The sequence below is a fragment of the Aulostomus chinensis genome, chromosome 8 (genome assembly GCF_037954235.1).
Source record: "Aulostomus chinensis isolate RoL2024-O1b breed Wild chromosome 8, RoL_Achi_v1.0, whole genome shotgun sequence".
NCBI lineage: Eukaryota > Metazoa > Chordata > Actinopteri > Syngnathiformes > Aulostomidae > Aulostomus > Aulostomus chinensis.
In genome coordinates this window covers 3,348,738-3,375,312 of record NC_141327.1, presented here as the reverse complement: position 1 = coordinate 3,375,312, position 26,575 = coordinate 3,348,738, and the positions used below count along the sequence as shown (strand labels likewise).

Below are 26,575 nucleotides of genomic sequence, written 5' to 3'. Positions count from 1 at the left end.
GGGGGGGGAGGACTTCTAGCTTTCCTGGCAAGAATTGTCTGAGGGGACACGATGCACTTTATTCTAGTGGAGGTCAGTGTGGGGTCAAAGTCCTCCAGGGGTCACGTCAGTGAAATACATTTACATAATTAGCTGAATTCCCTTTAAAGTTTAACAGAATCATAAACACAAGGAATCTGACACCCACCTGTGTAAAATAGCATAATTCAAATTAACAATTTGACATTTGATTTTTTGGACAAATATTATGTTCCGAAAGTTTCCGATAACTTGTCCTCAGTATTTTTGATGGAATTCAGACAAATTATAAAAAAGAAGAGCTCAGTAGACTGGAACGAGCTGTGCTGGAGTGCGTTGGCATGTGGAGCTGAGCTGTCCGACGGCACCGCGTTGCCCTGAATGTAACCTCCTGGTTAGAGTTGTGCTGAATAATCCCCAGGTGAGAGAACCCTTGTCTGGGAAGCGTTTCGTACTGATGACCTCCACAGGCGTCCGACTCCCTTGAGTTCCAGCGTCCTGGGGTGGCTTGGCAACTCTGCAGCCAGAAAGATTCCTCCCTGAATGCTGCTGCTGCTCATGTTTGAGCTGGAGGAATTATTGGGAGTGGAATATTTGTGCTGGGTTCAAGCACTGCGGCGTGTTTACCAGCGCATTCACCCAAACAGGAAGAACGGTGTCAGAACTGCGGACATAAATGTGTTTAGATCTCAGGGTCGATGGGATTCGCTTCCCCACAAACCACTGGAGACTCCCGCACCTCCTGAGTGACGACAGAGGTGAGGAGGTCAGCCCCCAGCAACTGCGGTGAAAGCCAACAAAAACCCAAAATCATGTTCAGTTTACTGACTTTCGTGAAAAGGGCCCAGAGTTTCAAGTCTGCATCTCTTGAAGCACCTTGGTTTGGTTTCCCAGCAGATCTTCCCCACTCCGAAATGGCGGACCAGCAGACACAGCGGTGACTACAGCGGCGGCCAATACGATGGTCCTGATGTTTCTACACACACGCGTCTGACAGTTGGGACTTAAATGCCCCTGGACTGATGGAGCCTGAACACTGCCAAGTCACTTTCTGGGGTGAAATATAACATAATTACTAAGTAATCCTGGTTAAAGTTTTCAATAAGGGTACATAGCTGTATATATGAGAAGTAAGTATTTATACATGCTCTTCGTAACCCTTCTTGTACTTGTATTGTGTTTCCATCCATCTCGTCAACTAGCGGTTACCTACATTAAGGGGCAAGGATGCACCACGCCATTGTTGTCTGGCGTGAGAGATGAAGTGGGGATCAAACCTGCGACCCTTTGGTTGCTAGACAGCCGCTCTACCTCTGAGGCCGCTTTTATCAGCAGGTCGGTCAGACAGACTGCTGAGGAGAGGAGGAGGCAGGAGATGGAGCAGTAGAAGGGGGGGGGGGCGAGTTAGACCGAGTAGCCGAGATGTAAACAGCACAGCACCTTTACTGTAAAGTGGTGCTGGGATTCTTCACCTGTCACCGGGGAAAGGAAGAGTGCTGTGATGTGTTACGTCCTGTTTAGCCCACGCCTGAGTGACGTTTCTGTCATGTGATTCCTGTAAGAGCGAGGCCGTGAACACACTCCTGCTGCTGCGCCCACGCTCAACACTCGAACATCATCTCGTGATGACGACTTCCTTCGCTACATCCAGCTCACTCACACACACACACACACACACACACGCGCCATTTCTCTCGTTTCAAATTTATCTCACAAGGTATTTGTTTTAATTTTTTTGTACAAACCGTAGTTGTCGATAACCAACTGTTGCAGTTCTCACAAAAACACTGTTTTATCAAAGAAGCTGCACCATCAGTGTCAGGCGTGCGTGTGCGTGTGTGTGTGTGTGCGTGTGTGTGTGTGAGGTGGATGATAATCAGCAGACTGTCTATCTAGGATGGTCATTGTCATGTTAGGAGTGAAATTATGATTTATTTTGGTGTATATACAGGATCAGGTGTTGTTCAGGTCACTTCCTCCAGCAGGTCCAAACACTGCAGTTCTGAAAGGAACTCCAGCAGCGGCCAGATGCTGAACTGCTCCTGAACCAGGTTCTGCTGTGTGGCAGTCAGACCACTTCCAGCTCGTCAGTTTTCTCCTCAGTGACGAGGAGTCCAAAGTGCCGACGCTCAAGCAGACATCGGCTCATAGGTGTGGAAGTGGATCCCTTTGGAGCAGGTGATCTTCATCACTGCACCGTTCAGACTGGTGTCCGTGATCAACTTCATCATCCCCTCTGCTATCAAAGACGGCCTGGAGGTGACAGGGAGGAGATCAAAGGGGATGGGGGGGGGGGGCAGAGGGAGGAGAAGAGGAGAGGAGAGGGAGGCGGAGAGGAGAAACCTCTTCAGTCATTCAACCCCTGATGACCTGCAGCTCCTCTTTTAAGATGCCAACATCTCGCCTCAAATTCTGAGTGACACACACTTTTGTAATAAACACACACACACACACACACACTTTTGTAATAAACACACACACACACACACACACACTTTTGTAATAAACACACACACACACACACTTTTGTAATAAACACACACACACACTTACAGAGTATAATAAACCCAAATTCAGCCTTTTATGACATGTACCAGAAAACTGGAGTCAAAGGTACGAGTGCACGGCAGGGGGAGGCTTGGGACACGTGTGTAGCTTCAGATGAGCAGCATGGCGGCGTTCATGCCTCGGGTGTGTGAGTTGGATGTTCAGGCGCCGGCTGGTTTGGGCGCTGACGGCGGTAAAACGTCCCCATCAACGTGACGTGGATTGGACGAGGACTGGATTTTCATCTTTGCGTTAACGATCTCAAATGTCGTTTTAAATTAACCTTGCTTTGCGACTAACTGACTGTTTTTGCCGCTGCTGGCTCACTTGTCCCCGTCAGCGAATGGATGTTTCTGTCAGAGGGGGAACTCGTGTTTCTGTAACCTGGTTCCTCTCAGATGATCACACGAGAGATCGCTGCAGTGGTCAGAGACGTTGCTGATACACTACAAAGCATTGTGGGTAGTGTAGTATTTCTCTTGATGCCATAAACACATGAGGCCTTGATTATCAGTTCCTCTGTGGATAACTTGAAGGAGTTCTACCACTGAGAGTCCTCGTTCTAAATCAACTTTTCCCCATAAAAGTGATGAGAGGTGCAGTTTTTTATGTCATGAGTTGAGTTGTTGCTCCTCTACCCCACATGACAGCGTCACTAAAATCTAAGACGAGGTCATGTATATCTGGATCGCTATTGGCGAGGAACTAAATGGGCCCCTTGGGTTTAAGAGCTTGTTTAGACTCAGCCCGAGGGTCAGGGTGAGGCAGGGCAAGGGGTCATGACCCCAGGGATCAAAACTCACTGTAAAACTCCAAACTTGCTCATGCTGCGTTTGAAATCGTCCTTGAACTTGACGAACTTTCCCATGTTGTCCTCGCGTTCTACCGAATGCAGCAGAGGCGTGTCGACGAAGGCAGGACACAGAACGTTGATACGCACGCCGTAGTCGCCCTGGGACGAGGCATCCTGCAAGAACAGAACATTGACACTTGGGAAGAGCGTGCGTGCGTGCGTGCGTGCGTGCGTGCGTGCGCGCGCGTGTGTGTGTGTGTGCGTGCTTCTTACAGCCATGACTCTGGTGAAGCCGATGACTCCGTGTTTAGTAGCGGTGTAGACGGGCTGGTGAGGAGAGTGCAGGAAGACTACAGACAGGAGTAACGAACACGTTATCAACAACATCAAACGGCAGGCAGGGACACATCTTCAGTAAATGAAATGTTATGAATAAACGTGTGTTTCCAGAGGAGAGAAGTCTCGGTGCTTCAGTTCACTGGGAGCTTTTCTGCCTCTCCAACATGGCGGCCTCCAGAGCTGAGAACACATCTGCTTCTCAGCCCTGATCCAGGTTTAGTTCCAGCTTCACCTCATATTTTAGATACTTGTCTGTGACACACAGTACAAAAATGTTCTCGTGTGTTCTTTTGAGGCGATCTGCCCTGAAATAATCCCCATCTCCCACCCCCAAATAGCATCAAAATTCATAACATGTAACATGCAAATCTGTTCCACTCAGGGTCCAAACGTTTCCTTGACCTCGATTCACACTCTCTTCCTCAAAGGCTGCTTTTCATTATCGCCATGGCGGTGAGCCATCGCTCGCAGCAGCCTGGTTATGGCAATGCGCCCACAAGCCGGTGGAAAGGCCAATTTGGCCCTCGGGGTGAAGTGTGAAGAAAAGGGAAAAAAAAGGACAGAAATGATGGAAATCTAATAGAGAAAAATGTGCTACAAAAACAAAATGTACGTCAGCTTTAGTCTGACATGTGCAGCCAGTAATGGGCCACGAGTCATGGCAGTGACATGCAGCAAATGAGGAGGACAATGCAGCGGTGACATCATCGCTGCGACTTTGTCTAGTGTTGAGCAACCAGCCCAGAATGAGTGCTTACTCCAGTTTTCTAAATCATTTGAAATATAAAGTAAGATCTTGTTGACGAAACAAAATGGCTGCAGGTTTGGATGTTTAGATGAAAACATGAGAGTGAATCGCATTCTGGACGAGTGAGAAAAAGCAACCAACCTGAGGAAACACCTGGAGAGCGTTCACGCCAGCGGGGAGACGCCGGCGGGGAGACGTGGGCTCCGTTTGCAGCAGCCATTTTGAAAAGTCTCATCAGGGTGAACCAAAGTTTAACTGATCACATGAATTAGAATCTCCTTCCATTCAGGGTGTCGACCCAGCAGGCACAACAGCAGAGTCCTGCCCCCCCTGCATGGAGCAGAGCCTCCCCCCCTGAGACCACATCGCTAGCAAGCAGAGGAGAGACGGGCTGAGGGAGAACGTTGCCATAGAAACAGACCAGGTGATGATTGCAGGCCAAAGGAGCAACAGAGTTATTGTTGTTATGTTTCCAGAACAGTCGGATAAATCCGCCTCTGCGATTATTTTGGCAGGAGAAACACACAGACTTGTAGAAACGTCTTGTAGGCTGAAGCTAACCAGCCTTTGCTGCCCTCAACCACAGGCCCGCACCCCAAAAATCAGCACTAAACTAAACGGTTGCAGTGTGTTTGACCATGTTTGCACAAGTCCACATTTGCTAAAGAATGACAAGCACACACACACACACACACACACACACACACACACGCGCGCGCGCGCACACACACACACACACACACTGATGTTATCACAAGCAAGATAAGTAAAAAATGATAACCACATGTGACTGGAGGCTGAACTGCTCCACAGCTACGAAGCGACGCTATTATAAACATCTCAGAGCGTCGACCAGGACGCCGGCGTGATGAGGACGTTTTACCGGGAGCCCAGAGCGGTGCACCTCTACCTCAGGACTCACAGTCACTCCCGCTACCTCAGGTGTGGGTCAACGCTGTTGCCCTCACCGCCATGACTGCCGTGGTGTTCCAAGTCACATGGGTGAGGCCTTTATTTACTCAGCATCTGATAAAGGGGGGGGGGGGCGTATTGTTTACCGCTGTGGGAGTTGAAGCTTTAAACCAGGTTAACCTGACTCATGCACCTTCACTGCATGGAAAAAAAAAAACATCCACAGGACAAACAAACAAAAAAAAAATGTATTTATTCCAAGTTTTCCAAAGCATCTGTTTGCAGGAGGAAAGGCACTACGGTGGGAAAACTGCGTGGCCTCAGCCTCAACTTCCCTCAAAAGAATTCGTGAGCCTAAGACCTGTTTTCTTAAAGCGACAGTCGCATAAAAACGGCTCCTGACAGAAGGTTCCCAAAAAGTTATTTCTAGATTTAAAAAATGACCCACGTCGAATGAATTGAACCAACCTTTTGCCTGTTGCTCATCAACTATTCATTCAGTCACATCCATCATTTATTTACGTTCATATGAACTAATCAGTAACAAGCAAAAGCATATAGAAGCACATAAAACACACGTTGGCCCCCACAGAAACCGGCTCCGAACTTTGTCATGGCTCCGAACTGTTAGCGGAAGCCTTACGCTGACTGTGACAAAGCAGCGACCCACAGGCAAAGGTGAGGTCAGGTGTTGCCATGACAGCTGAGGGCGGATCACCAGAGATGAGAGTTTGTTCATTAAAGCCAAATCAACGGCGTGAACGATGAGAGTTAATGAGGTTTGTTGATTTAAGGCCAGTTTTCTCTCGCCTTCTTTCCCCGTCAGGCAGAGTGGAAACCACCATTAAGATGTTCATATTTTAAAGCGCGGTGTCGTGCTGCGGCATGTCGAGATTACATCTGCTGTCATGGTCTGATGGAGCTGACGGAGGAGGAGGGGGAGTGGGGGCCAAACTGAGGTCGTGGATGAGAAGCATGGAGGGAAGAAGCCCTGCTACTGGGCAGGTCCAGAGAGAGCGGCTCTGTGGGTGGTTCTGGGTGACAGACGCTGTGACTGAGTCAAGTCAAGTCAAGTCAATTTTATTTGTACGGCGCCAAATCACAACAAAAGTTATGTCATGACACTTTACAGGTAGAGCAGGTCCAGCACCTCACTCCTTCAATGAACCTCCACCCAACAATTCTCCATCAGCAGCACATCCTGCAACAGCAGCCACCAGAACCTTCCTTTTAACAGGCAGGAACGTCGAGCAGATCCAGGATCAGTGGGGACGGCCTTCTGCTTTGACCGGTTGGGGGGAAAGAGAGCAGGAGAGCGGGGCAGAGACAGAGACAGAGAATGGAGGAAGACAGATATGCAGAAGGAAAGAGAGGGACAGAGATAAAGAGAGAGAGAAAGGGAAGAGACTGATGGACAGACGGGGACGTGAGCAGGTGGAGCTACGGGTGGCAGCTTGAGCCTCTTCAGGTCTGCAGCCTCCTCCTGAGTGAGTCGCCTTGTCTCAACACACATACTGATACGTACTGACGACGACTGAGGGATCGTGGCCAGACCGATGTTGAGCTCCTGCTAACCAGCGACTAGCTCACAAGCCAGCCTCCACACTCGGCAGGTCCAGCCGTTCACAGCTGCGGGAGGCCTCGATGAGACAAAACAACCACAGAATAAATGTTGAAAACCACCGAGCTCTGCTGTCACCTGCTCACCAGAATGAAGAGTTTCAAATGACTTCAATAAAAGCAAGACACTTTGATTGCTGCTGAAGGAGCTCTCCACTGGAGCCACACGCTTGTATTTCATCTGCTTTATTCACGGGTTTGACACCACAACCTCCTGATGTGCTGCAGGGCTTGGTCTTTGGGGGGCGGGGGGGTTCCTTGTGGGACCGGTGTTCAGTGTTTGTGTCTGCAGTCCTGCAGCCGGGCCACTGGCTGAGAGGAGCTAGGCAGAGGTCACCTAGCAAGCCTGGCCACTGACAGTTTTATCACAACTGACAGACGTGTCAGGGTGAGCGAGGAGCAGCCCCCAGCGCCCGTCTGACCCCTCAGCTGTTGAGCTCTCAGGAGAAACAATGCAAAAGGATTGATGAGACTGGTGGTCCTGCAGTGTCCTGCAACATTCCAAGTCACAAAGGTGACGTTATTCAGAGAGCAGAGAGCGGGATCACGAGGCTTTGTGTCCCAGACTGAGGGGACAGAACTTAACCTCTCATCCAGTCGCTGTCTGCCAGCGGAATTGAGACTCGCGACATTCACACTAACTTTTCATCTCCCGATGGGCTCCTGAACGTCACACTAAAAGAAAACATTGACCTGAAAGTGGTGATAAAAATGAGGGGCCGCCCTCAGTGGCCACATTTACAAGCTTTTATCACCAACGGGAAACGTATTAGAGGAGATTCTGGAGGAGAGGGAGCTTTTCCATGATGAAGTGCTGATTGATCCGGATTCAGCCAACCTGTCACGGTTGCTCTTCGCCACACGACACCCCCCCCCCCCCCAAAAAGGAAGACAGAGACTACTTTGATGGGCCTGACTTCCAGAGACATCTGAGATATTCACCGGTGACATTCTGACATAAATGAATCCCTCAATCTCTGTCGGTCAGGACAAAGTTTGGAGTGTCATGAGTACGAATCCATCGAAGGCTTGCGCTTCCAGCCAGGTGGGAAGTCACTCAGGTTTTGGAGTTTCTGCAGAGATGCACCCCCCTAAAACCATGGAGAGATGTGAGCTCCCACAGGAGGCAGAGACCAGGAGGACCCAGTTCTCTTCCTGTGTCATGGACCGAACGATCAGTCGCTCAACAATCATTGGCACATTTTCATTTTGCAATCAGATCACAAAAAAGCTCTTTCCATGTATGTGAGCAGATACTGCATTTTGACAGAGGTACAAGTACACATGTTAGGGTTGGGTACTGCAAAATACTGCAAAATACTGCAAAGTCCAAAATTTTCCCTTCCTTCATTCAAGCAGCTCAGCCCCCAATCACCTCCCACATAACTCTGTAATAATAGTCATCAAATTCAAGAGAGCCCTCCATCCTGCCAGTGGAATGTGTGTGTTTGTGTGTGTGTGTGTGTGTGTGTGTGAGAGACTAAAAGAGGGTCTTACAAGGACGATGTCCTGCAGTCAAAAGAATGCTAAATCCAGCCTTTTTCAGCTCAAAAAAGCAGTGACAACGTTTCACTGACTTGTGAATGAGTACAGTGGCGCTGCTGTTGCTCCTCTGAGCTGAAAAACTGTAGTTGTGGTAGAAGTTCTGAAAATTCAGCTACTAGCATCAGCATATCTCTGCGTTTGCCCCGAACAGTCTGGGATTTCTGGTCTGCTCCTCAGATCACCTCCAACAGTTCACACCCTACGTCGGCCCCGGCACTGGGATCCCGCCGGAGACAAACGCGCTGTGGCGCCATCTTTCTAACAGACAGGTGGACAAACTGAGACTCGTCTGCAGCGCAACTTCGACACGCTTGCATTCTGAGATCATGAAACCTTCTAGCAGTTTGGATCGATAGATGATATATGGCTGCAGAGCAAAGACCCACCGTCATTCTCAGTGATAGACAACGAGGGTTTTAGAAGCTTTGGAAAGACACGGGAGCCGAAGTATGAATTCCTTAGTCATCCTGTGACTTTACGGTCATTGACGCAGTGATTGTGCTTCAAAAAGGGAGTTTCCGGCCTCTCACACGTCTCCCCTCCGTCATCCTGTCATGGTGATTAATGCATTGTCATGTTCAATGTGATGTGATTGTTTTCAGCCTAAAACATGCCTGGGGCACTATTTTTGCACATATGCTAAGGTTCCATGTCACATTGTTGGTTATTACATGCCTTCGGAATTCATTTGCCTGTTTTTTTTGTTTTTGTTTTTAATTCTGCAATAAATTTTAAACCATGACCTCATCCTCACAAACCAAACTGGAGGAGGGAAGGCAGCTTCACATCATCTGCTTCTCATCAGCGTCAGTTGGACTTTTTGAAGGTCAACATAGATTTAAACCCTCCGTAAGCAGGCCGTGTTGTTTCATGTTGAGCTAGTTTGTATGAGAGAGAGCGCGTGTGTGCGTGTGTGTGTGTGTGTGTGTGTGTGAGAGTTACCTGCCATAGAGGATACGTTAATAATTGTGCCTCCTTCTTTGCCGTGCTCTTTACTCATGTGTTCCAGGGCCAAGTAGGTCCCCTTTATGACTGAGGTCTGCAAAGACAGAGACAACAGGGTCAAAACAACACACAACACAACACAACACAACACAACACAACACAACACAATACTCCAGAATTCTTCTAGTCATTAGTGGGGAAGAAACAGGGCGGTGCAGGTTTATTGTATCTCAGTATGTTGCAGTATTCCTTGCAATAAACAATAATGGCCACTTGGAAAGTCTCTCGCTCATTAGCAGCCGCTGAGCTCCAGGGGCTCCATGATAAAAACACAGGAAGAGGGTGTAGTGGAGGGGAAGCCTCGCCATCTATGCATTCCCTCTGGATGGAACCTTCGAGGTTCGATGAGGAGGCATTTCCTCCCCCGACACAGCCGACACGCACGCGGATCGGACCTTAACTCTGACGCCGCGTTGCCTGTGAGAACACAACCTTTTTCAGGTGGAGTTTGTCTGGTGGAGCAGTTACTGTGTTAGCGGGATGTCACATATACAATCCCGTTGAAGGGACCCAAACTCAGTCCCTCAAGTTATACGCCCTCAACAGGACCAACGGCTCCAGCCGAGAGCCAGCTTTGCTTTGTCTCCACAAGACGCAGGTTAAAGGGGGACTTTGTCTTCTTGTTGTCGGACCCTAAATTCCTAACTTGATTCATGAGGGTGAATCAAAGAAATCACGGTATTCAAAATCGCTCCAGTATGGAGGAATGCCACGTGTGAATCTTATTTTTCCTATCCCCAGCCCGCTTGAGTCACTCTTACTTTAACCTGCCTCTCACCCTTTTCTATATCCCAACTTTATGAGCCCCCCCACGGTGTAATTAGGCAGTTGTTTGCAACGTGAGAGGGGACAAACGTCGGCGCCAGTGCAAACCATCACTCCTGCAGTGACACGTGATAGTCCTCTGAACAACGGAAGTGTTGCCGGTTACAACAGACGAAACAACACCGTTTCAGTCTCAGTTTACCAAAGCGACAGTCCATCAGCTGAAAGCAGCAGCGTGTCTCTGCTGTGAGGAGAACGCCGCCGTTGTCCACGAAGACACTCTTAAACCAGAGACCAGTCTGAGAGTTTCACTGCCTAAACTCAGTGAGTCAGACAGCAAAACTGAAGGCTGACAGCTCAAATGGGAAAAAAGAACACCTGTTTCCCGAATTCTTGAATCTGCAGACTGAATTCTTGATAAAAATGCTGCGTTAAGCGAGCAGCCGTGCAACGGTGTCCAGTCCTTGCAGTACTGCACGTCGCTGAGAAATGAACGCCCCCGTCCTCATCTTGTCATCTCACCAGGTTGACTTGGATGGTCTTCTCCCAGTTCTTCTCATTGTTGATGCCGGCATTGTTGATGACGATATCCAGACGGCCGAACTGGTCCACCGTCCGCTGGAAGGCCTCTGGACCACAGAAACAAAACGCATCTGAACACAGTCACACTCAGGAGGGACACAAACACAACTGGAGTTCCAACAGCGAAGAACCACCCCCAAGATTGTTTTTTATTTTTCATTTAATTCTCAGCTTCCAGGTCTGTCTGTCTAGTGGCCAGCAGGGGCCGATGGAGGAAACCTTCTCAATAGACACCAAATACACTTTTCTCCAAAACGGCCCTGTAATAATAGAACTAGAGCTGTGTTAACACTCTCCATGAAAAAAAACAAAACTCTTGAAAATGCAAAGAGCTTCTTTCACTGGAACTTCTCTCCTGACTGGCCCAGTGACAAAACCCTGCCTACGAAACTCAGTGTTTGTTGATGACTTGAGGAGCGACCGAGGCAGTCACAGTGGTCTCGAGTCATGTATCTGATGAAGCACTAACTCCTTATTTTCAGTGAATGTGAAGCACAACCCTTGTAGTATCAAAGCAGGTAAAGGAGAAAACATTTGGGAGGGAAGTGTATTTGATGGCCTTTAAGACGTCTGTCTCCATCGCACCACTGCTCGCTGCAGCTAAGCTAACTGTCAGCCAGCCGTCTGGTGGGGGTCTGGAGCCCCCAGTGCACCAGAGAGGTGAGAAGAGTCTCTGTCCGCCTGGTTCCGAAATGACGGACATCAGGGTCAGTATCTACAAGGCTGGCGTGAGTTCTAGGCGTCCTGCTTCGGTCCGCTCTCATCGCTTCACTTACATGCGTTAAATACCTCACGAGGACACATCGTCTCTGCCGTGACACAGCATTGTTCATACATGTACAGGTGTCATTAAGACAATTACAGAGTGATTTGGTCAGCTGAGTCACACACCCACACACACACACACACACACACGCACGCACGCACACACACACACACACACGCACACACACTGTGGTTAGAAATCCCTGTGGAAGTGAAACCCACACGTTGGAGACGGCGTGAACGGGTGGAGGTCCTACCCAAAGAGCCAGCAGCTCGCTGTTTATCTCCACATGTGAGCAGACAGATTAGGTTGCATAAACAGCTGGAGGGAGAAACCTGAGGTGGTAAAACCCGCATGTGTCATCACCTGCCGCATTCCATGCTTGGACACCCCGCAATTAGGAACAAACATACCTGCCTTTAACAGACTCATTTGCTTGTCACATACACGCCCACAGGTACACACACACACACACACACACACACACACACACATGCGGTCACAAAAATGAGTCACACACTGAAGAAGCAAACACAAAAACCCCACATGCACACACGCTCTACTAAAAACTACATACACAAATTCCTACCACACTCACTTTTTCACTAGCTCCATGCACTGTGTGTGTGTGTGTGTGTGTATACATCAACAGCAATGCCATCACATAGTTCAGAGCAACACCAAACAGCATTCCACAGTCGTGAGCCTGCAGGGATTTACTTTTTCAACGTCACACAATGAAACCTTGTTCCTCTCTCTCACTCACTCACAAGACACTCGCTCTCATCTAGATCCACCTACACACACACACACACACACACATGGGCGTTTGCGCAGCTATCCTTGTGAGAGCATTCCGTTGGCTTCCATTCATGTGGTCAGTCTAACCCTGATCCTAACTCTGACCCTAACCTGAACCAGAACCGTAGAAATGACATCATGCCACCCCAGCGCCAGACTTTGGCCCCCGTGACCAGCCTGGTGGTGGGAGACTCACAAGTGACCAGAACAGTCACAGAGTGTCTGTTACTCTTTCACTCCGGCTGAATGTAGCTGTCAGCGCAGAGACTCGCAGGAAAACTTTCCAATCGCGGCCAAGAAGAGTCACTTGTTTTCGGCTCTTTTTGAAGTCTTCATTCATCATGAGGAAGCTTGCAAACTTTGATGTGAAAGGTGCATTAACACTCCTGACAAGTGGATATTCCATTATGCAACGGTGTGGACGGCTGCCAGTGAGAAGCACACTGAATGTTTTGATAAAAGCTCCAAATCATTGTGTCACGCAGCTCAAAGTTGTGTCCTCTTACAGAAAAGATGTACCTCTCAGTGCGTCTCCATTGGACACATCACACTGAATATAAGTGGAGCAGCCCTCCCCGAACTCTGCGTCAAGCTGCTCTTTACACTCCTCACCGCAGGTCTTGTTCAAGTCTACCACAGCCACCTGAAAGACACAGACAGCCTCGGTTACTTCCTTGTCCTGCTTTGCTGGTTGAGCGTGTGTGCTGTGAGCAGCAGCACAGGAAAAGCAAATCTAATGGCATGTTTGCAGTTAGCCTCATTTCAGGGAACATGAAGGAATTCTCAGAAACTGCCTTCAAGTGAATCACTCTATTTACATGTGTCAACATCCCTGGCCACAAGCTCAGCTCCAACAGCTTTTCAAAGACAATGAGGAAGCAGTGCAGAAAAATGAACACAGCAGCCAATTTAACTCACTTTGAATGTAAGCATCAGTGCTGGTGTCAAGTAAAGTCCCCTCAGGACTGATCAGTAAAGCAGATGTGCAAACAGTGTGCGCTTGCCGGAGCACCCTCAGGTGGGTTAGGTCAAACCAGGTTGTGTTTGAGCAGGAAAGAGAAGTCGATTTCACAAAAGCTGCCAAAATGTTAAACATGGAAGCAAGAGGTACTTTCAGTTGATGAGCACATCTTAGTAGAGGAAGAGCAAAGCTGAAGAGCGTCTGAGTGAGCAGGACTGACCTTAGCTGAGCTCTGCAGCAGTGACTGCACCACGGCTCTCCCGATGCCCTGAGCCCCCCCGGTCACCAGGGCCACCTTCCCACTCAGAGACATGATCCTCTCTAACTTGGTCTTCTCTCTGTGACTCCTCACCTCACCAGCTGCTTCCCCTCCGTCCGACGCTCTCTCCTATCTTCTCTCTCTCTAAGGCACAATGATTGGCTTTCTCGCCCTCGTGTGTGTTTTCACTCTTTAAGCTGGGCTGTGTTTTCCCTCCCTTCTTCCCTCCCCCCCTCTTATGTTCTCTCTCTCTCTCTCTCTCTCTGCTTATCAGTCTATACAAACCCTGCATGTGTGTCAGACTGAGAGGGAGAGAGAGAGGGAGCGACTAAGTAAACTGGAGGACAATAATAACAGGTTTTGGTGTACCTGCCCTCCTGCCTGTCTTGTTCCATCCACACATCTCTGCCTACTCATCAGCGTTTGAGTTTGACTCGTGTCTCTTGGCAGGAGAGACCTCATCAGCAGTTTTAAGGAGTGTGTTATTGTGTGATTTTACTGTTGCACAACATGAATTGTTGCTCGGCCAAGGTTTCCCCGGCCTATCAAGCTCCAATCTATTGGCAAAAATCAAATTCCAGTTGATTCCGGTGCCAAAATGAGGGTGGTCGTTGGTCTGATCTTTTATTGGCCATCTTTTGGTCCCATCTTGGCGTGAAATTTGAATCCCTTGGGGTTCTTTTGCTGGTTAAAATCCTGATTCCCTCAAGCACACTTTTAAGGTGTGCACATTTTCTCCAGGCTTTTTTCTTTTTTTCCCCCCTTTGCCTCAAAAAAAAAAAAAAGAAAAAAAAGAAGAAAAAAATCCTGAGAAAAGCCTGTCAGCAACACATTAGCAGAGGGTCAGGTCTCTGCATGTTGATTTTCACACTCCACTCAAAAAAAGGAAGCCGGAGGCTCTTAACCTCAAACCCTGCTCTGTCTCATCCCCGGTGTCAGGAACATCCCTGCCCCCCCTAATCCTCCTGCTCCTCCTGACCCACATCATCCCTCCTCTCTCAAACAAGAACCTGGGCTGTGCGGCCGTCCCAGGACACGTCAGCTTCTGTTATTAGCAGTATTTTCTAGTTTCTGGTTGCAGCTGACAACGGTCCTTGCTAACACACCTCAGCCTAAATGTCCCTAAATCCAAGGAGGCTATGTGCTATGCCCCCCCACCCCCCACCCCCACTATTTGCAGGGGAGATAAAACACAGTTCATGATTTGATAAACTGAGGGCTGAAAAAGTCCTTCTGAATGAGGCTCCTGTTTTCATCAAGGTCAGAAGAGTCCAGCTTCCTGAGACGGTGTTTTCTGAACCTTTACGGGAGATTAAACTGGACAGTTCTTAAACTTGCGTGCGGTCTTTTGCAGGACTGGTGCAAACTTCTGTCCCCACAAGAAAGAAACTTTTCAATGTTTACTATTCATAACTCACAATGACGTATTTATTTACTGTCGGCGGAGGCCAAGCGGCATCATACGTTGACCGAAAGTTGTGCACATTTGCTCCGTCGACGAGCCGTGAGCTGGAATTGAGCCAAAGCCTCAAACCAACAGCTTACGAGTTGGTTTGGTCTGGTGAGGATGCAGGCAGCTGCCGACTCACATCCACTCACAAGTTGCTGCCATTGGTAGTGGTTTCTTAGCAGCTGCTGGACCATCAAGGCCTGATGGGCGCCGTCTCCTCTGAACAGCTGGTGTAGCGACGTGTCTGCTACCAGAACTCGGAGGCGTTAATCTGGGCTCTAATCTGAGGAGCTGTTAGCTTGTGATTTCTGAGGCTGGTGACTGGGATGAACTCATCCTCAGCAGCAGAGGAGACTCTTGGGCTTCCTTTCCTGGGGCGGTCCTCATGTGAACCAGTTTCATCGTAGCTCTCGATGGTTTTTGCACCTGCACTCCGGGACACATTCAAGGTTTTTGTAGTTTTAGTGTTTGAACCTGAGAGGTGAAACCATTTCAGGTGGTGACATCATGAAGCTCCCTGAGAGAAGGACAAGGGTTTGCAGCGCTGGCAACAAAGCAAAGAGAGGCTACTTTGAGGAATCTAGAATGCAGGACATATTTACAGTTATTTAACTATCTTTCTTTGCTACATAATTCCGTGTATCTGGCGTCATATTCTTGATGTCTTCAGTATGGATCTGACATGAAGGAAGTACAAATAAAGGAAAAACACTGAATGAGGAGGCGGGTCCAAACTTTTGACTGGTAGTGTACATCACAGCATGACTAATGGTTCCAGGTCAAATGCTGACGTTGGCGTAACAATGGTGTGACTGTACCATGAAAGCAGGAATATCAGGGGAATTTTCCAGAAGAAAGTCATGGAAAGACTTCACTCAAGATACTGTCTGAAGAATATACTTGCATCCCTGGAAACAAAGTCCCGGATCGTCGACGTCAGATCAGTCAATGCTCCGGCCGGGGCCACACGTGAAGGAATGCCTGTTATGTAGTGTAACGTGTCCTGAGAGGCAGGAAGACGGAGACAAGAAAACAGACGAGGCAACTCTAAGAAGTGGAGACCAGGTTTATTTCCAATCCAATAGAATTTAAAGGACCATTGTGCAGGATTTTGTGGCGTCTACCTGTGGGGTACAGCCCCGCCCCTCCCCCGCTCCCACACAGCCTAGGAGGAGCCAGCAGGTGAGACGTGAGTCGAGTCATGGCCGGGAAACAGTAGTCAATGATGATGATATTAAGGATGTATAGTGATGTCACCTCTCAGAGCTGCTGGCCCGCCCTCAAGCTCTAATCTACAGCGTTTAACTCGCAGCTCTCGCAGGTACGAAGGGCTCTTTCTAAACTCATGAACCCACGATTCAGATTACAAGGAATTAGGATTACAATATTCCACTGCCACCGATAGATTCCCTAAATCCTTCCCACTGGTCCTTTAATTGCACGATGTAAAATATGCACATTTTATTTTACAAAAATTGTGTGTGCGTGTGCATGTGCGTGTGCGTGCTCTCAAGTTTGTTCTCCACACATGTATGAAGGGTTTGACAACATCATGAAAGAACTCCTATGTGACGCCTCGCTCGTACTGCTGCGCTGCGTTCAGACTTCTGATGCGTATACGAAGGACGACTCACAACAAGGACACAGTGACGTGACATCTGTTTATCATTGAAAGAAATCTAAAAATAAATCCTCCGTCTGAGGTCGGAAACGTGGCCACGCCCAGAAGACAATAATGTGACAGAGATGAGCCGGAGTTCCCATGGCAGGTTTTCCTTGAGCTTCTTTTTTTCCAAGGGAGGGATGCACCCAGAACAAAGGATTCTCCATAAATCCACAGTTTTACAACATGGGAACCACAACGCAAGTATGACTACAAAACAAACATAACACCTTCAAAGGTAGAGATTAAATTGTGAAACATGTCAGGTACATAGATAAAACAAGGCTTCATGTCCTTGGGGAAAACTACAGTGGAGACCCGGTGAGGAAACCTGACTCCTGTTTTTTTTTTGTGGCATTGAGATGAAAAACCTGTGGCACTCAGTTACGAACAATCAGCTCATAACGTCACCACCCAAATTATATTTCTGTGTGAAAGCAGCGATGGAAAGTGAAGCATACATAAACGTGCACCTGTGACTTCCAGCTCGTCAGCTGGACCGGACCTCGTCACAGCTGGACTGCTGATGAAGCGGATAATCAAGAGAATGTAGGCTACGTATTTCGCGTACCTCTGAGGCTGGTTGCTAAGGGGCTTCCCTAGCAACCCGGCAGCGGCTAAAACTCAGCAGGTGTAGAAACCGAGGCCAATTGGTTTCCAGCTTTGAGAGCCATAGTTTCTAACCCACGTACTGCAAACACAACGCGTACGCAGCCCGCCGGCTCTGCACAGCTGCTCTTCCAGCTGCTGAGGAGGCTGAGGACCTGATGGACTGTCAGCTGAGGTCACGCGGCGGGTGAGACCGCGGTGGAGCTCACGGCGCACGAGATGCAAATGTGCAACATAGGAAGAGGTTCAAGGTTTTCTCTCTGTTCCAACATCAAATCCTGGTGGTGCAAAACGATCCACAGATGAACTACGATTACAGTCTCCAGACTGCACGACATCAGGGAGGGCAACGGTCCGTAGCGTCTTGAAGTCCACTTCCTTACAAACATCAGTCCCTGGCAACAGAAACTTCCTGATGGAAACAGCAAATGCTTGTTTTCATTATAACGATGCAAATATTCCTGGGTGGAAACCCTGGTGTAAATAACACACAGTTACTGCACGGAAGAGTTCATATTAACAAGCTGGCTGCTGAACATCCTCCCAGGAAACCCTAGACTACAGAGCACAGCAGTCTTTGAACGGGGAACCTGAGCCGTGGCTCGTTTAACTCTTCCAGGACCACATCTGCCGCGCGGCACGTTGAATCGTAGCTTGACGCGATGGCGCGAGTTCAAAATCAACATACAGAAATTACATTTGTGTGGCTCACCGCTCCGCAAATGAGTTTCTGCATGGTAGGAGACAAGATATCAGAGGCGAGATCATGCTCGGTGTGAGACGAACTGCTGGACACCACAGAAAAAACAGTACTGAGTTACTGGTGGATACGAGACAAGAGCGAGGGACGATGGTGAGCAGCAGGCTGCACCGAGCCGGCTCACTGCAACATGCAGGTCCTAGGTCACGGCCAACTGGGCGAGAGGAAGCAATCTGTGAGCCGCTGATTTTCTATCGTCTCCCCCCAGGAACGCTGGGATCAGAAGAATGAAGGTATTAGTGAGGAGTTTTAGTTAAAAATGGACTTGTGGAGGCTTAGACCCCCATGATACCACGGCAGCGTCCATATTTGTACAGCATTTAGCTCCAGATTCCTCTCAGATGAACATTCTGAACCGGCTGTGCTACAAGGCTCTGGAAAAACACCAGCAGGAAACACGTCGTTTGGAAGTGTCACCGATGGGGCGCGGAGGGTCCTCGGACCAGGAACAGCGACTCAACACCTCCAGCTACATGCTTGTGAGGCTGCAGTGAGAGACGTTTGCACAAACACATGAAACCTGACACAGCATTTGATGGATGACGCTAAAATATTTCCTTTCATAAAGAGAAACCTCCTCGTGTTGTTTCTGAGCTCTGTTCATTCTTGGTTATGTTCTCCTCACACTTCAAGAACGGCCGCGTCTCGGGGAATTTCTTACAAATTGACTCATTTGACATCAAGAGAACTTGTTCATTCATTTGTAAAAAGACTGTAAAGAAACTACAAAACAAAGGAAAAAACCCTGCCAGCATACTTTTAAATTCATTAAAATGATAGAGTATTGACGAATGTAAATTTTAGAGGTCAGGCCAGCGGTGCAGGATCCGATTTCATGTGTTTCAATGCCCCAGAGGTGATATAACCACTGTTTTTCTCTCCCGGTGTAAGGTTCCCTTCGACACAAAACAAAAAAAGAAGGAATGAAGGAAAGATGAGATTCCTCAAAGAAACCGAAATCCAGTCAGCAGCGGGTTCGTAGGGTCGGCCGTGTCTGAACTCACCTGATGCGCTTCTCGAGTGTCTGTCAGGTGTAAACAACTCCTAACTCAATGTTCAACATCACGTTTCTCAATAGGAAAATCAGACAAACGGGCAGGTTGTCTCCTATGACAGCATGAACATGAAAGAGTGAAAGGGTGGAAGAAGCCTGCGTTCTTCACCGTCTACACCTATGCCTGAGTAGCGGCTGCGTGTGTGTGTGAGGTGTACTGTAAGACACACGTGGGTGAGAGAGTGCATGTGTGTGTGCTCTTGTGGTCCCTAAAGTTCCTCACTTCTAGTTGTCTCTTCATGGAACGAAGGGTCAAACGTTATCAGCCCGTGATGGCAGCGTACCATATCAGCAGCTCTCAGCAGGGGGGAGGGGAGGTCACTTCCTGTCCGTCCCAACAGGTGAGTCACGAAGTTGGAAGACAGAAGAACAAACAGGAAGAGAGAACTTGGTTTTATCTTCCGAGGAACTCAACATACCAAAGAGACACGCCAGAGTGCTGGGAAGTAATCAGGGCCTCCAGCGCCGGCTCCACGACTTGTTGGACGACAATCTTAAAAAGGCTCGCGATCATCGCCACCAATCACAAATAACAACTCTCGTGTTTCCTTGTGCAGCATCTTGGTTTGGTTTCAGTGCAGTAATTTCTCTGGTGTCACCTGGTGTCAGCAAAAGCGCCCAGTGCTGCTTTCAGTGGCGTTTAGAGAGGAAGCCCTGAGCAGCTGTGCAGTGACGCAGCAGCTGCAGCTCTTAGTGCCACTCCATTACCAAGAATGTCTCAATCACAGCTGCTTAGCTGGAATGTGACTCAGGCTCTTGGGGGCACATCTTGCTTGCTTAAAGTTCATCATCATCTTCCTTGAAACTAAAGTGTTTCCAAACTGTTTCACTGGTTTGATCTTTCTTGTTGCCCAACTGCTCTCTCTTTCTCTCTCTCTCTCTCTCTCCCCCTCCCTCCCTCCATCAGCATGCCAGAGGCTGACAGAGAATGAGGAAAAAAACACGAGAACCATTGTGAAACGGAACGCCACGTTGTAATGGTTTTATCACCATCATCTTGATTTCATCAGCCGGGGAGGCCAGGACTCCATCTAGATTGGGCCGGGCCCTGGTGGCTGCTGCTGGGCCAACAGCAGAGTTCTGTTTACTACGGCTGGAGAGCACATCGAGTATCAGAGGGAACCATTTCCTGGTAACACAGAGCTTTTCAACATCCACTTTCTACCAACGCGTGGACTCTTTTGCTGTTGTACATCTAAAATCTGTCACTGAAGGTAGGAAGTACTTGAATGTCTCTCTTTGCATATCAAGTCTGTGATTTTAAACGTTTCTGTCCTGAGTTTTGGTTACGATCAGATTGACAAGATACCAGGAAAATGTTTGTGTCCTACTGATGGAGCGATGGTCGTCTGCACGTAGCTCCCAGTAAAACCGTCCCTCGTGACTATGTTGGCTGGCGCGGTACCTTGTGACCGGTGGAGATGTTGCTGTGGGGAACTAACAAAGCGCAGGACAGCGGCAACCCAGCACACGGTAGCTGGGCTCAGGGAGTTGCGCGGGGGCGAGGGATTGGAATCATGGGAGTTGCTTTTATTAATTTATATGCCTGCAGCACACCAGAGGGGTTCCAGAGACACGTGTCACGGCAGTTTTTACTGGTTTCTACCACACGCACGCACACACACACACACACACACACACACTTGGTCTTTCTTAATCTAGGGAGGTGGTCCCAGGAGCCTCATGCATCCTTTACTTCGGCCACACACATGAATCTCTCAAGAAAATGACGTCCCAGCACTTAAAACTTCCTCAGAACTCAATGTTGCGTTATGGTGGGTTTTTTGTTTTTTTTAAGCAGCTTTGGTCCTCAGCAGAACATTTTAACCATTTAAATGCCATTTCCCCCTTCATGTCACTCATGATAAAATGCATGTAATTTCCATGGCTTCTACTGCGGGAAGATTTATTTTTTTAGGGACAACGAGACCAAATGATTTGGCTTGATACTGGCAAAAAAAAAAAAAAAAAAAGTTTCAATAGAAATCCAAGTGTGCAGATTTTGTTCTCAGTAAATTATAGAGATTATTGAAGGCCCTGAGTTCAACTTCCCCCCCCAAAAATGACCTTAAAAATCCAGGACAAAAGTTGGGCAGCGTGCGTTGAAGGAGACAGGATTATTAAGGAATCGGTGAGGAAAATTCCCACCAAAAATGAAAATATAATTGGTGCATGAAAGATTCATAAAAAAAAAAAAACTCAACTAAAACACAGAGCTGTTTTGCACCGAAGGAAGTTGCACTCCAGTTTCGTTGTTTGCTATGCAGTGACAAGAAAGGCTGTGGATTCGATTTGAGAAAACAAAAGGACAGATGAGGTCGTAGCTGGGGAGACGGATTCACTCCGGCATTAACATTTCGTGGCGCGACTGCAAGTGAGTTTCTGCGTTGGCGTCTAACGTGACGGCCGGTCGACTCTCACTGGCTGTTCTGCTCCGTCATCGTTTCTTTCACATTTGAGGGTTCCAGTCATAAATATCACAGTCAATAAATGTACAACAATCCAAAATACACAACATCTGATGCTCTTCCACTCCGCTCGAGGTGTGTAAACCCCACAAGATCATCTGGGCCTCTGAGTGTCTGGATGATCCATCAGGGTGGGGCCCGCATTACCTATTGTGTGTGTGTGTGTGAGAGAGTGTGTGTGTGTGTGTGTGTGTGTGTGTGTGTGAGAGAGAGTGTGTGTGTGTGTGTGTGTGTGTGTGTGTGTGTGTGTGTGTGTGTGTGTGTGTGTGTGTGAGAGAGCGAGTGTGTGTGTGAGTGTGTGTTCATTCCTGTACACGCCTGTCGGACTGAAATGTTCTCAGATTTACACGGTCAGAATCAAGACCCCTCACTGACGGGAGGCCATCTTGAGTTGAAAGGGTTAATGTGACCGGGAGATGAGTACAAGGATGTGTTTGTGTGTGTGTGAACCTACTGCATACAAATACGTCTAGGCTCCTTCTCTCTCTATTGCTTATGTACATCTTCATGTCGAAGTATTTTGTAAAGAACCCAGTAGAATATATTGAAGAAGAGGAAAGCGAGGGGGAAGCCGGCCCTTGAAACCGTGTCAATCTTTTTGGCTCGGTCGATGAACAACTTCCTCATCTCCTCCGTGCTTTTACCGCCCCCTCCTCCCCCTCCCCCTCCTCCTGTAGGCCCAGGGGGGTTCTGGGTGGTGTTAGCGGTGGCTCCTGAAGTGTTCAGCACAGCAACAGCATTGTTAGTGCTGGCTTTGGAGTCCTTGCTGATGCTGGGAGTGGAGGTCACAGCGGCCGGGGAGGTCACCCTGCTCTCGTGTGCTTCCCCTTCCTGTTGGAGAGACCAGGAGGAGGAGGAGGGAGTCTGATCACATCATCTCACACATGTGTCTGATGTGCCCTGGAGCAAGGCACCAACCACCGATTCACTCGATATACTGCTTTATTATGACAGAATCAAAGGACTGGATTCAAGTTGCTCGATCAGTTTCAGCTGATTCATGACTTTGGGAGTCTGATCTCTAGAAGAACAAGTTCCATGAATCAATGCGTCTTGATGAGCGATATTCAATCAATATGACGGCTAATCTGTCCAGTTCTTGACAACAGATGAGTTTAGGACCGTAGGTGCGTCATCCTCTCGCGTCTACGAGCTCTTTAAATGCTGGCCTACAGGTTTCATCTACGTTAGAATTAAGGTGACGTGTTTCATGAACTTTACAGAGAATTCTGTTGACTCTCTGAACCACAAGCAGTTTCTGGGTATTTTGGATCCTCTGACACAAAATAAAAGGCCAGAAATCATAAAAGGGAAAAAAAAAACAGAAAACCCAAACCCCGGAAAACACTTGAGATCAGAATCCATCTGTAAGAGCCTGAACGTGCTGACCTACACGTGAAGAACCGTGTTCAAGGGCCGTTTTTAATCACTTACATAGGACTTTTATGTTGTACAGGCTGCAGTTCAGCTTCGGACTTCTGGTAAAGGACTGTTCTCAGATCAGTCGTATGTCTAACAGAACCACTGTGTTTGCACCAACTGCAGTTCTAGTTTGAAACAATTCTTAGGCTGCAGGGTTTGTTTTTTTTTCGTGTGTGTGTGCGTTTGTTTTCAAGGTAACTTTGAGAATTTGCTGATACCTTCGAGGTTTGGCAGCGTCTGACCGTCACAAATGCTGGAATATTTGAACAAGTCAACTTGTTTGGTGAACATGCCGACTGTTGTCCACCATACCCAGGTTCTCCTCCCCTCTGTGCTAAAGAGGGTTACTCTTGCATGAACCAGCATCCTGAACCTGAGCCAGAGCACACATGGGAAGGACAGAGGACAGAGCTATGCTACACAGCCCAACCTCTACCATTCATTATGCTAAGCTAACTAGCAGCCAGCTGTTCTGCATGGGTTTCAGCTCCCTGAAGCAGCGCAGAGGAGAGACGGGTGTTGATTTCATTTTTTCTTGTTAAAAAGGGGTTTAAAATAGCAGCCATGTGTTATTGGCCCACGGAAAGAGGTTTCTTTGAAAGCACATCAGTAACGTTAATAAAAAACGACATGTTCGACATTTCTTTCTGTGCTGAGAGTCTGAGTTTTTGCATCGTCTGTGCACCAGACCTGGTTTGCTCCTGAACGCTCACTGACTGTCACTGATTCCCTCGCATACAAGCAGTGTTTGGATTAATAAGAGGGTGCAGGGAGGAGAGCTTCTGTGTCCTGTAAGTATTTGCCGGTGTCATTTGTAGGACTCTGTGCTTAGAAATAATACATGAACATTGTCATTGCTGTTAAATGTGATCACTTCCACCCTCCAGCTGGTGTGTGTGTCCATATATCTTTGGAACAAGCGTATTAACAACCAAACTGATGGGGAAGGTCTTGCAATACATGCTAGTGAAACATGCACATACACATGCAAACATGCACGCACACACACACACACACACAGACAGACACACACACACAGTGTTTTGTGCCATTACCCTGTGGTTGCTGGTGTAGATGTTGGTCATAGATCCATAGAGTGGGTCTGACTTGAGGCCGTTGTCAGCGTTAACGTGATGGAGGGAATCTGCCAGCTCCTCTGGATCAACGCCACCCCCACAGTTCTACAGCATGCAGCCCAACCAAGACCAGAGAGAAACCAAAGGGAAACAAGTAGCATCCAACAACTGGCACGGGGCACTCATCCGCTCAGTCGACGTGTGTTGAATGTTGGCGGAGACGCCGTCAGTCACATTTGGTTGGCGCGGTGTAGCTAAGTCTCAACAGTGTAGCACATAAAAAAACCCTTTCAGGATATGACATTTTTGCAAATTCTGAAATCTTGACCATGTCCCACTGTAAATAAGGGCTCATTTAACAGCGCTTCTGTCACGTCATCGTTTGGTATCTGTCATTCTTTAAAAATATCTCTGTGATTGTGGCGATTGTCTGACGGCAGTTTTGCTGAAGTCACTGCTCGTCATTTGCTGTAAATTCATGAGGAAGCGATAAATGATTCAAGGGCCATCGCAGATGTTTTGGAATCATAAAACATAACTTTTTTCCAAATTCATGATGTTTGCATGATCATGTGTTACATGTAAATATCATTTGAACATTTTTTTTAAACAAAATATTGGCAGAACAGATACCGGCACATGACAATATCCTGACACAAGCACATCTGATTTAATTCATCTGTCTCACCGTCATTGGTGGACAAAAGTGATTCATGTCAAAACATTAAAAAAAATCCCAAGATTAAGATGAACATACATTTGACATTCTTAACAGATTATATAATTTTTAGGTTGTTTTAATCATTTGTACCAAACTTTTCGGTAAACTTCTCTGCGATAAGGCCACATCTCTCCGCTGGAATAATGATTGAGAAGTCTTCAGTGCTGGACCAACACGTGCGTCAAAAGCGGAGAATATCTGAAAATCCCAATGTTGTCACTTCAAGATTGTTTTGTAGAAGGTTAAAAACCTATGGTATGGATTTTTTTTCAGCAGGTGCTTCACGTAATGCGACAGTTACTATAGCAACAGCTCTCTCTGTTGTCAAACCTCTTCAAACTTTTTCATACGCTCAATACTGAACGTGTGGCCGGCACCTACAGTTGATCCCGCAGGTCCTGGCTACTGAAACTCTTTAAGAGACGCCCTCAGTGTTGGATCATTATCTGTTTTTACTCATCATAGTGGATCAATGTGGGTGTTGCAGCTGAGCCACCGTCAGGCCTCCATCAATATTCCCATCAGCGTCGGAGACTGGCGACCTTCAGCACATCTTTACCAGTTGATTTGTTTCTATAAGAGCTTAAACCTCCCATCGTGCAAATGGAGTTTGTATGTTTGGGAGGTGACTGAATGCTGAGTGATCCCTCCTCAGCACTTTCATCGAGCTCCATGTTTGGATGGCTTCTGTCAGGGCAAACAACCACAGCACCACACAAACAACCAGGATGCAGCGACATGCACGTGCACAGGAAGTGAGGCGTGGTGTGTCATGACGTCACACATGCACCATTACATGCTCCTACAGCCACACAGCCGGACTGGTGAAGTTTCTAACAATAATTTCTATTGCTATGCTATTCAAACTGCAATGGCACCAAGTCGCCACAAGAGGGCAGCTTCAATCCAGCGTTCAGGTCAAGTACTTTTTACACAAGTAGCCATCAGGCCGTGTCTGTGCCTGCCTGAGTGCAGGCGAGGGAGACGTACGGATGTGTCGGGTGTCAGAGGATCGTTCTCTACCTTGCTCTTGTTCTTGTGATGCCGTCTGAACCGGAGCAGCTCTTTGTGTTGCCTTGAGACAAAGTTAACGGCAGCATACTCCAACAGCGCCGAGAAGACGAAGAGAAGACACACTGCCATCCAAATGTCGATGGCCTTGACGTAAGAGACCTGAGAGGGAGAGACACGGACCGGTAAACACTCATGGGGCTCCAGACGCTGACCGAGCTGGCTGACAGCAGTCAACACTTCATCAGAACAGAGATGCTACATTCATGTTATCATAGCACACACACACACACACACACACACACCCGTGTGATTGGACCAATGACGCCTGTGGTGTCCGACTGGTGCAGCTTCCTTTCTTTATGAAACAATGACTTATTCAGACACGTGTAGCATACTGGAGTGCAAAGCTCTGTCTCGCACTGGGAACATGATAAACCTCCTAAACTCTTAACACACACACACACACACACACACACACACACACACACACCCGTGTTTTGAGGTGTATGTGTACAGTATGTGTGCGAGGAACGGATGTGCTAATCAGACTTATGTAACAAAGTGCTCCATGTCAGATTTCTTCTCATGCATACAAGATACCAGAACAAGACTGAGGGGCTCTTTCTCACACACGCTCTTGTAGATGCACAATGTGTGTAATTAACACACGCTTGAAA

The 26,575-nt window shown here is 47.9% G+C and overlaps 2 protein-coding genes across 4 annotated transcripts in view; both read right to left on the bottom strand.

Annotated features, from left to right (window-relative positions):
* Positions 1-1,720: 1,720 nt before the first annotated feature.
* hpgd (15-hydroxyprostaglandin dehydrogenase) lies at positions 1,721-13,856 on the bottom strand. The gene is made up of 7 exons (XM_086210471.1): positions 13,623-13,856; positions 12,961-13,084; positions 10,815-10,921; positions 9,465-9,561; positions 3,632-3,708; positions 3,369-3,532; positions 1,721-2,271 (listed from the first exon to the last, which is right to left on the bottom strand). The coding sequence occupies exons 1-7, from the start codon at positions 13,713-13,715 to the stop codon at positions 2,148-2,150; spliced, it is 786 nt and encodes a 261-aa protein (XP_086066597.1). The 5' UTR covers positions 13,716-13,856; the 3' UTR covers positions 1,721-2,147.
* A 2,340-nt stretch (positions 13,857-16,196) lies between these two features.
* Positions 16,197-26,575, bottom strand: part of glra3 (glycine receptor, alpha 3) — a 54,477-nt gene continuing 44,098 nt past the window's right edge. For 2 of the 3 annotated variants that reach the window (XM_086210468.1, XM_086210470.1), the window contains 3 exons: positions 25,908-26,057; positions 24,143-24,268; positions 16,197-22,496 (listed from right to left, as the gene is read on the bottom strand). In XM_086210468.1, the coding sequence (XP_086066594.1) occupies positions 22,152-22,496; positions 24,143-24,268; positions 25,908-26,057 (621 nt within the window). In that variant the 3' untranslated portion in view covers positions 16,197-22,151. The remainder of the gene's footprint in view (positions 22,497-24,142; positions 24,269-25,907; positions 26,058-26,575) is intronic. The other variant, XM_086210469.1, reaches the window with a different exon arrangement.

Bases quoted from the DNA above. Each gene is read 5' to 3' on its own strand.
- hpgd (XM_086210471.1), bottom strand. From the start codon at position 13,715: ATGTCTCTGAGTGGGAAGGTGGCCCTGGTGACCGGGGGGGCTCAGGGC. The intron at 13,085-13,622 runs GTCAGTCCTGCT...TGTGTCTTTCAG, and splicing joins TGCTGCAGAGCTCAGCTAAG to GTGGCTGTGGTAGACTTGAA. The intron at 3,533-3,631 runs GTAAGAAGCACG...CTGTTCTTGCAG, and splicing joins GCTTCACCAGAGTCATGGCT to GATGCCTCGTCCCAGGGCGA.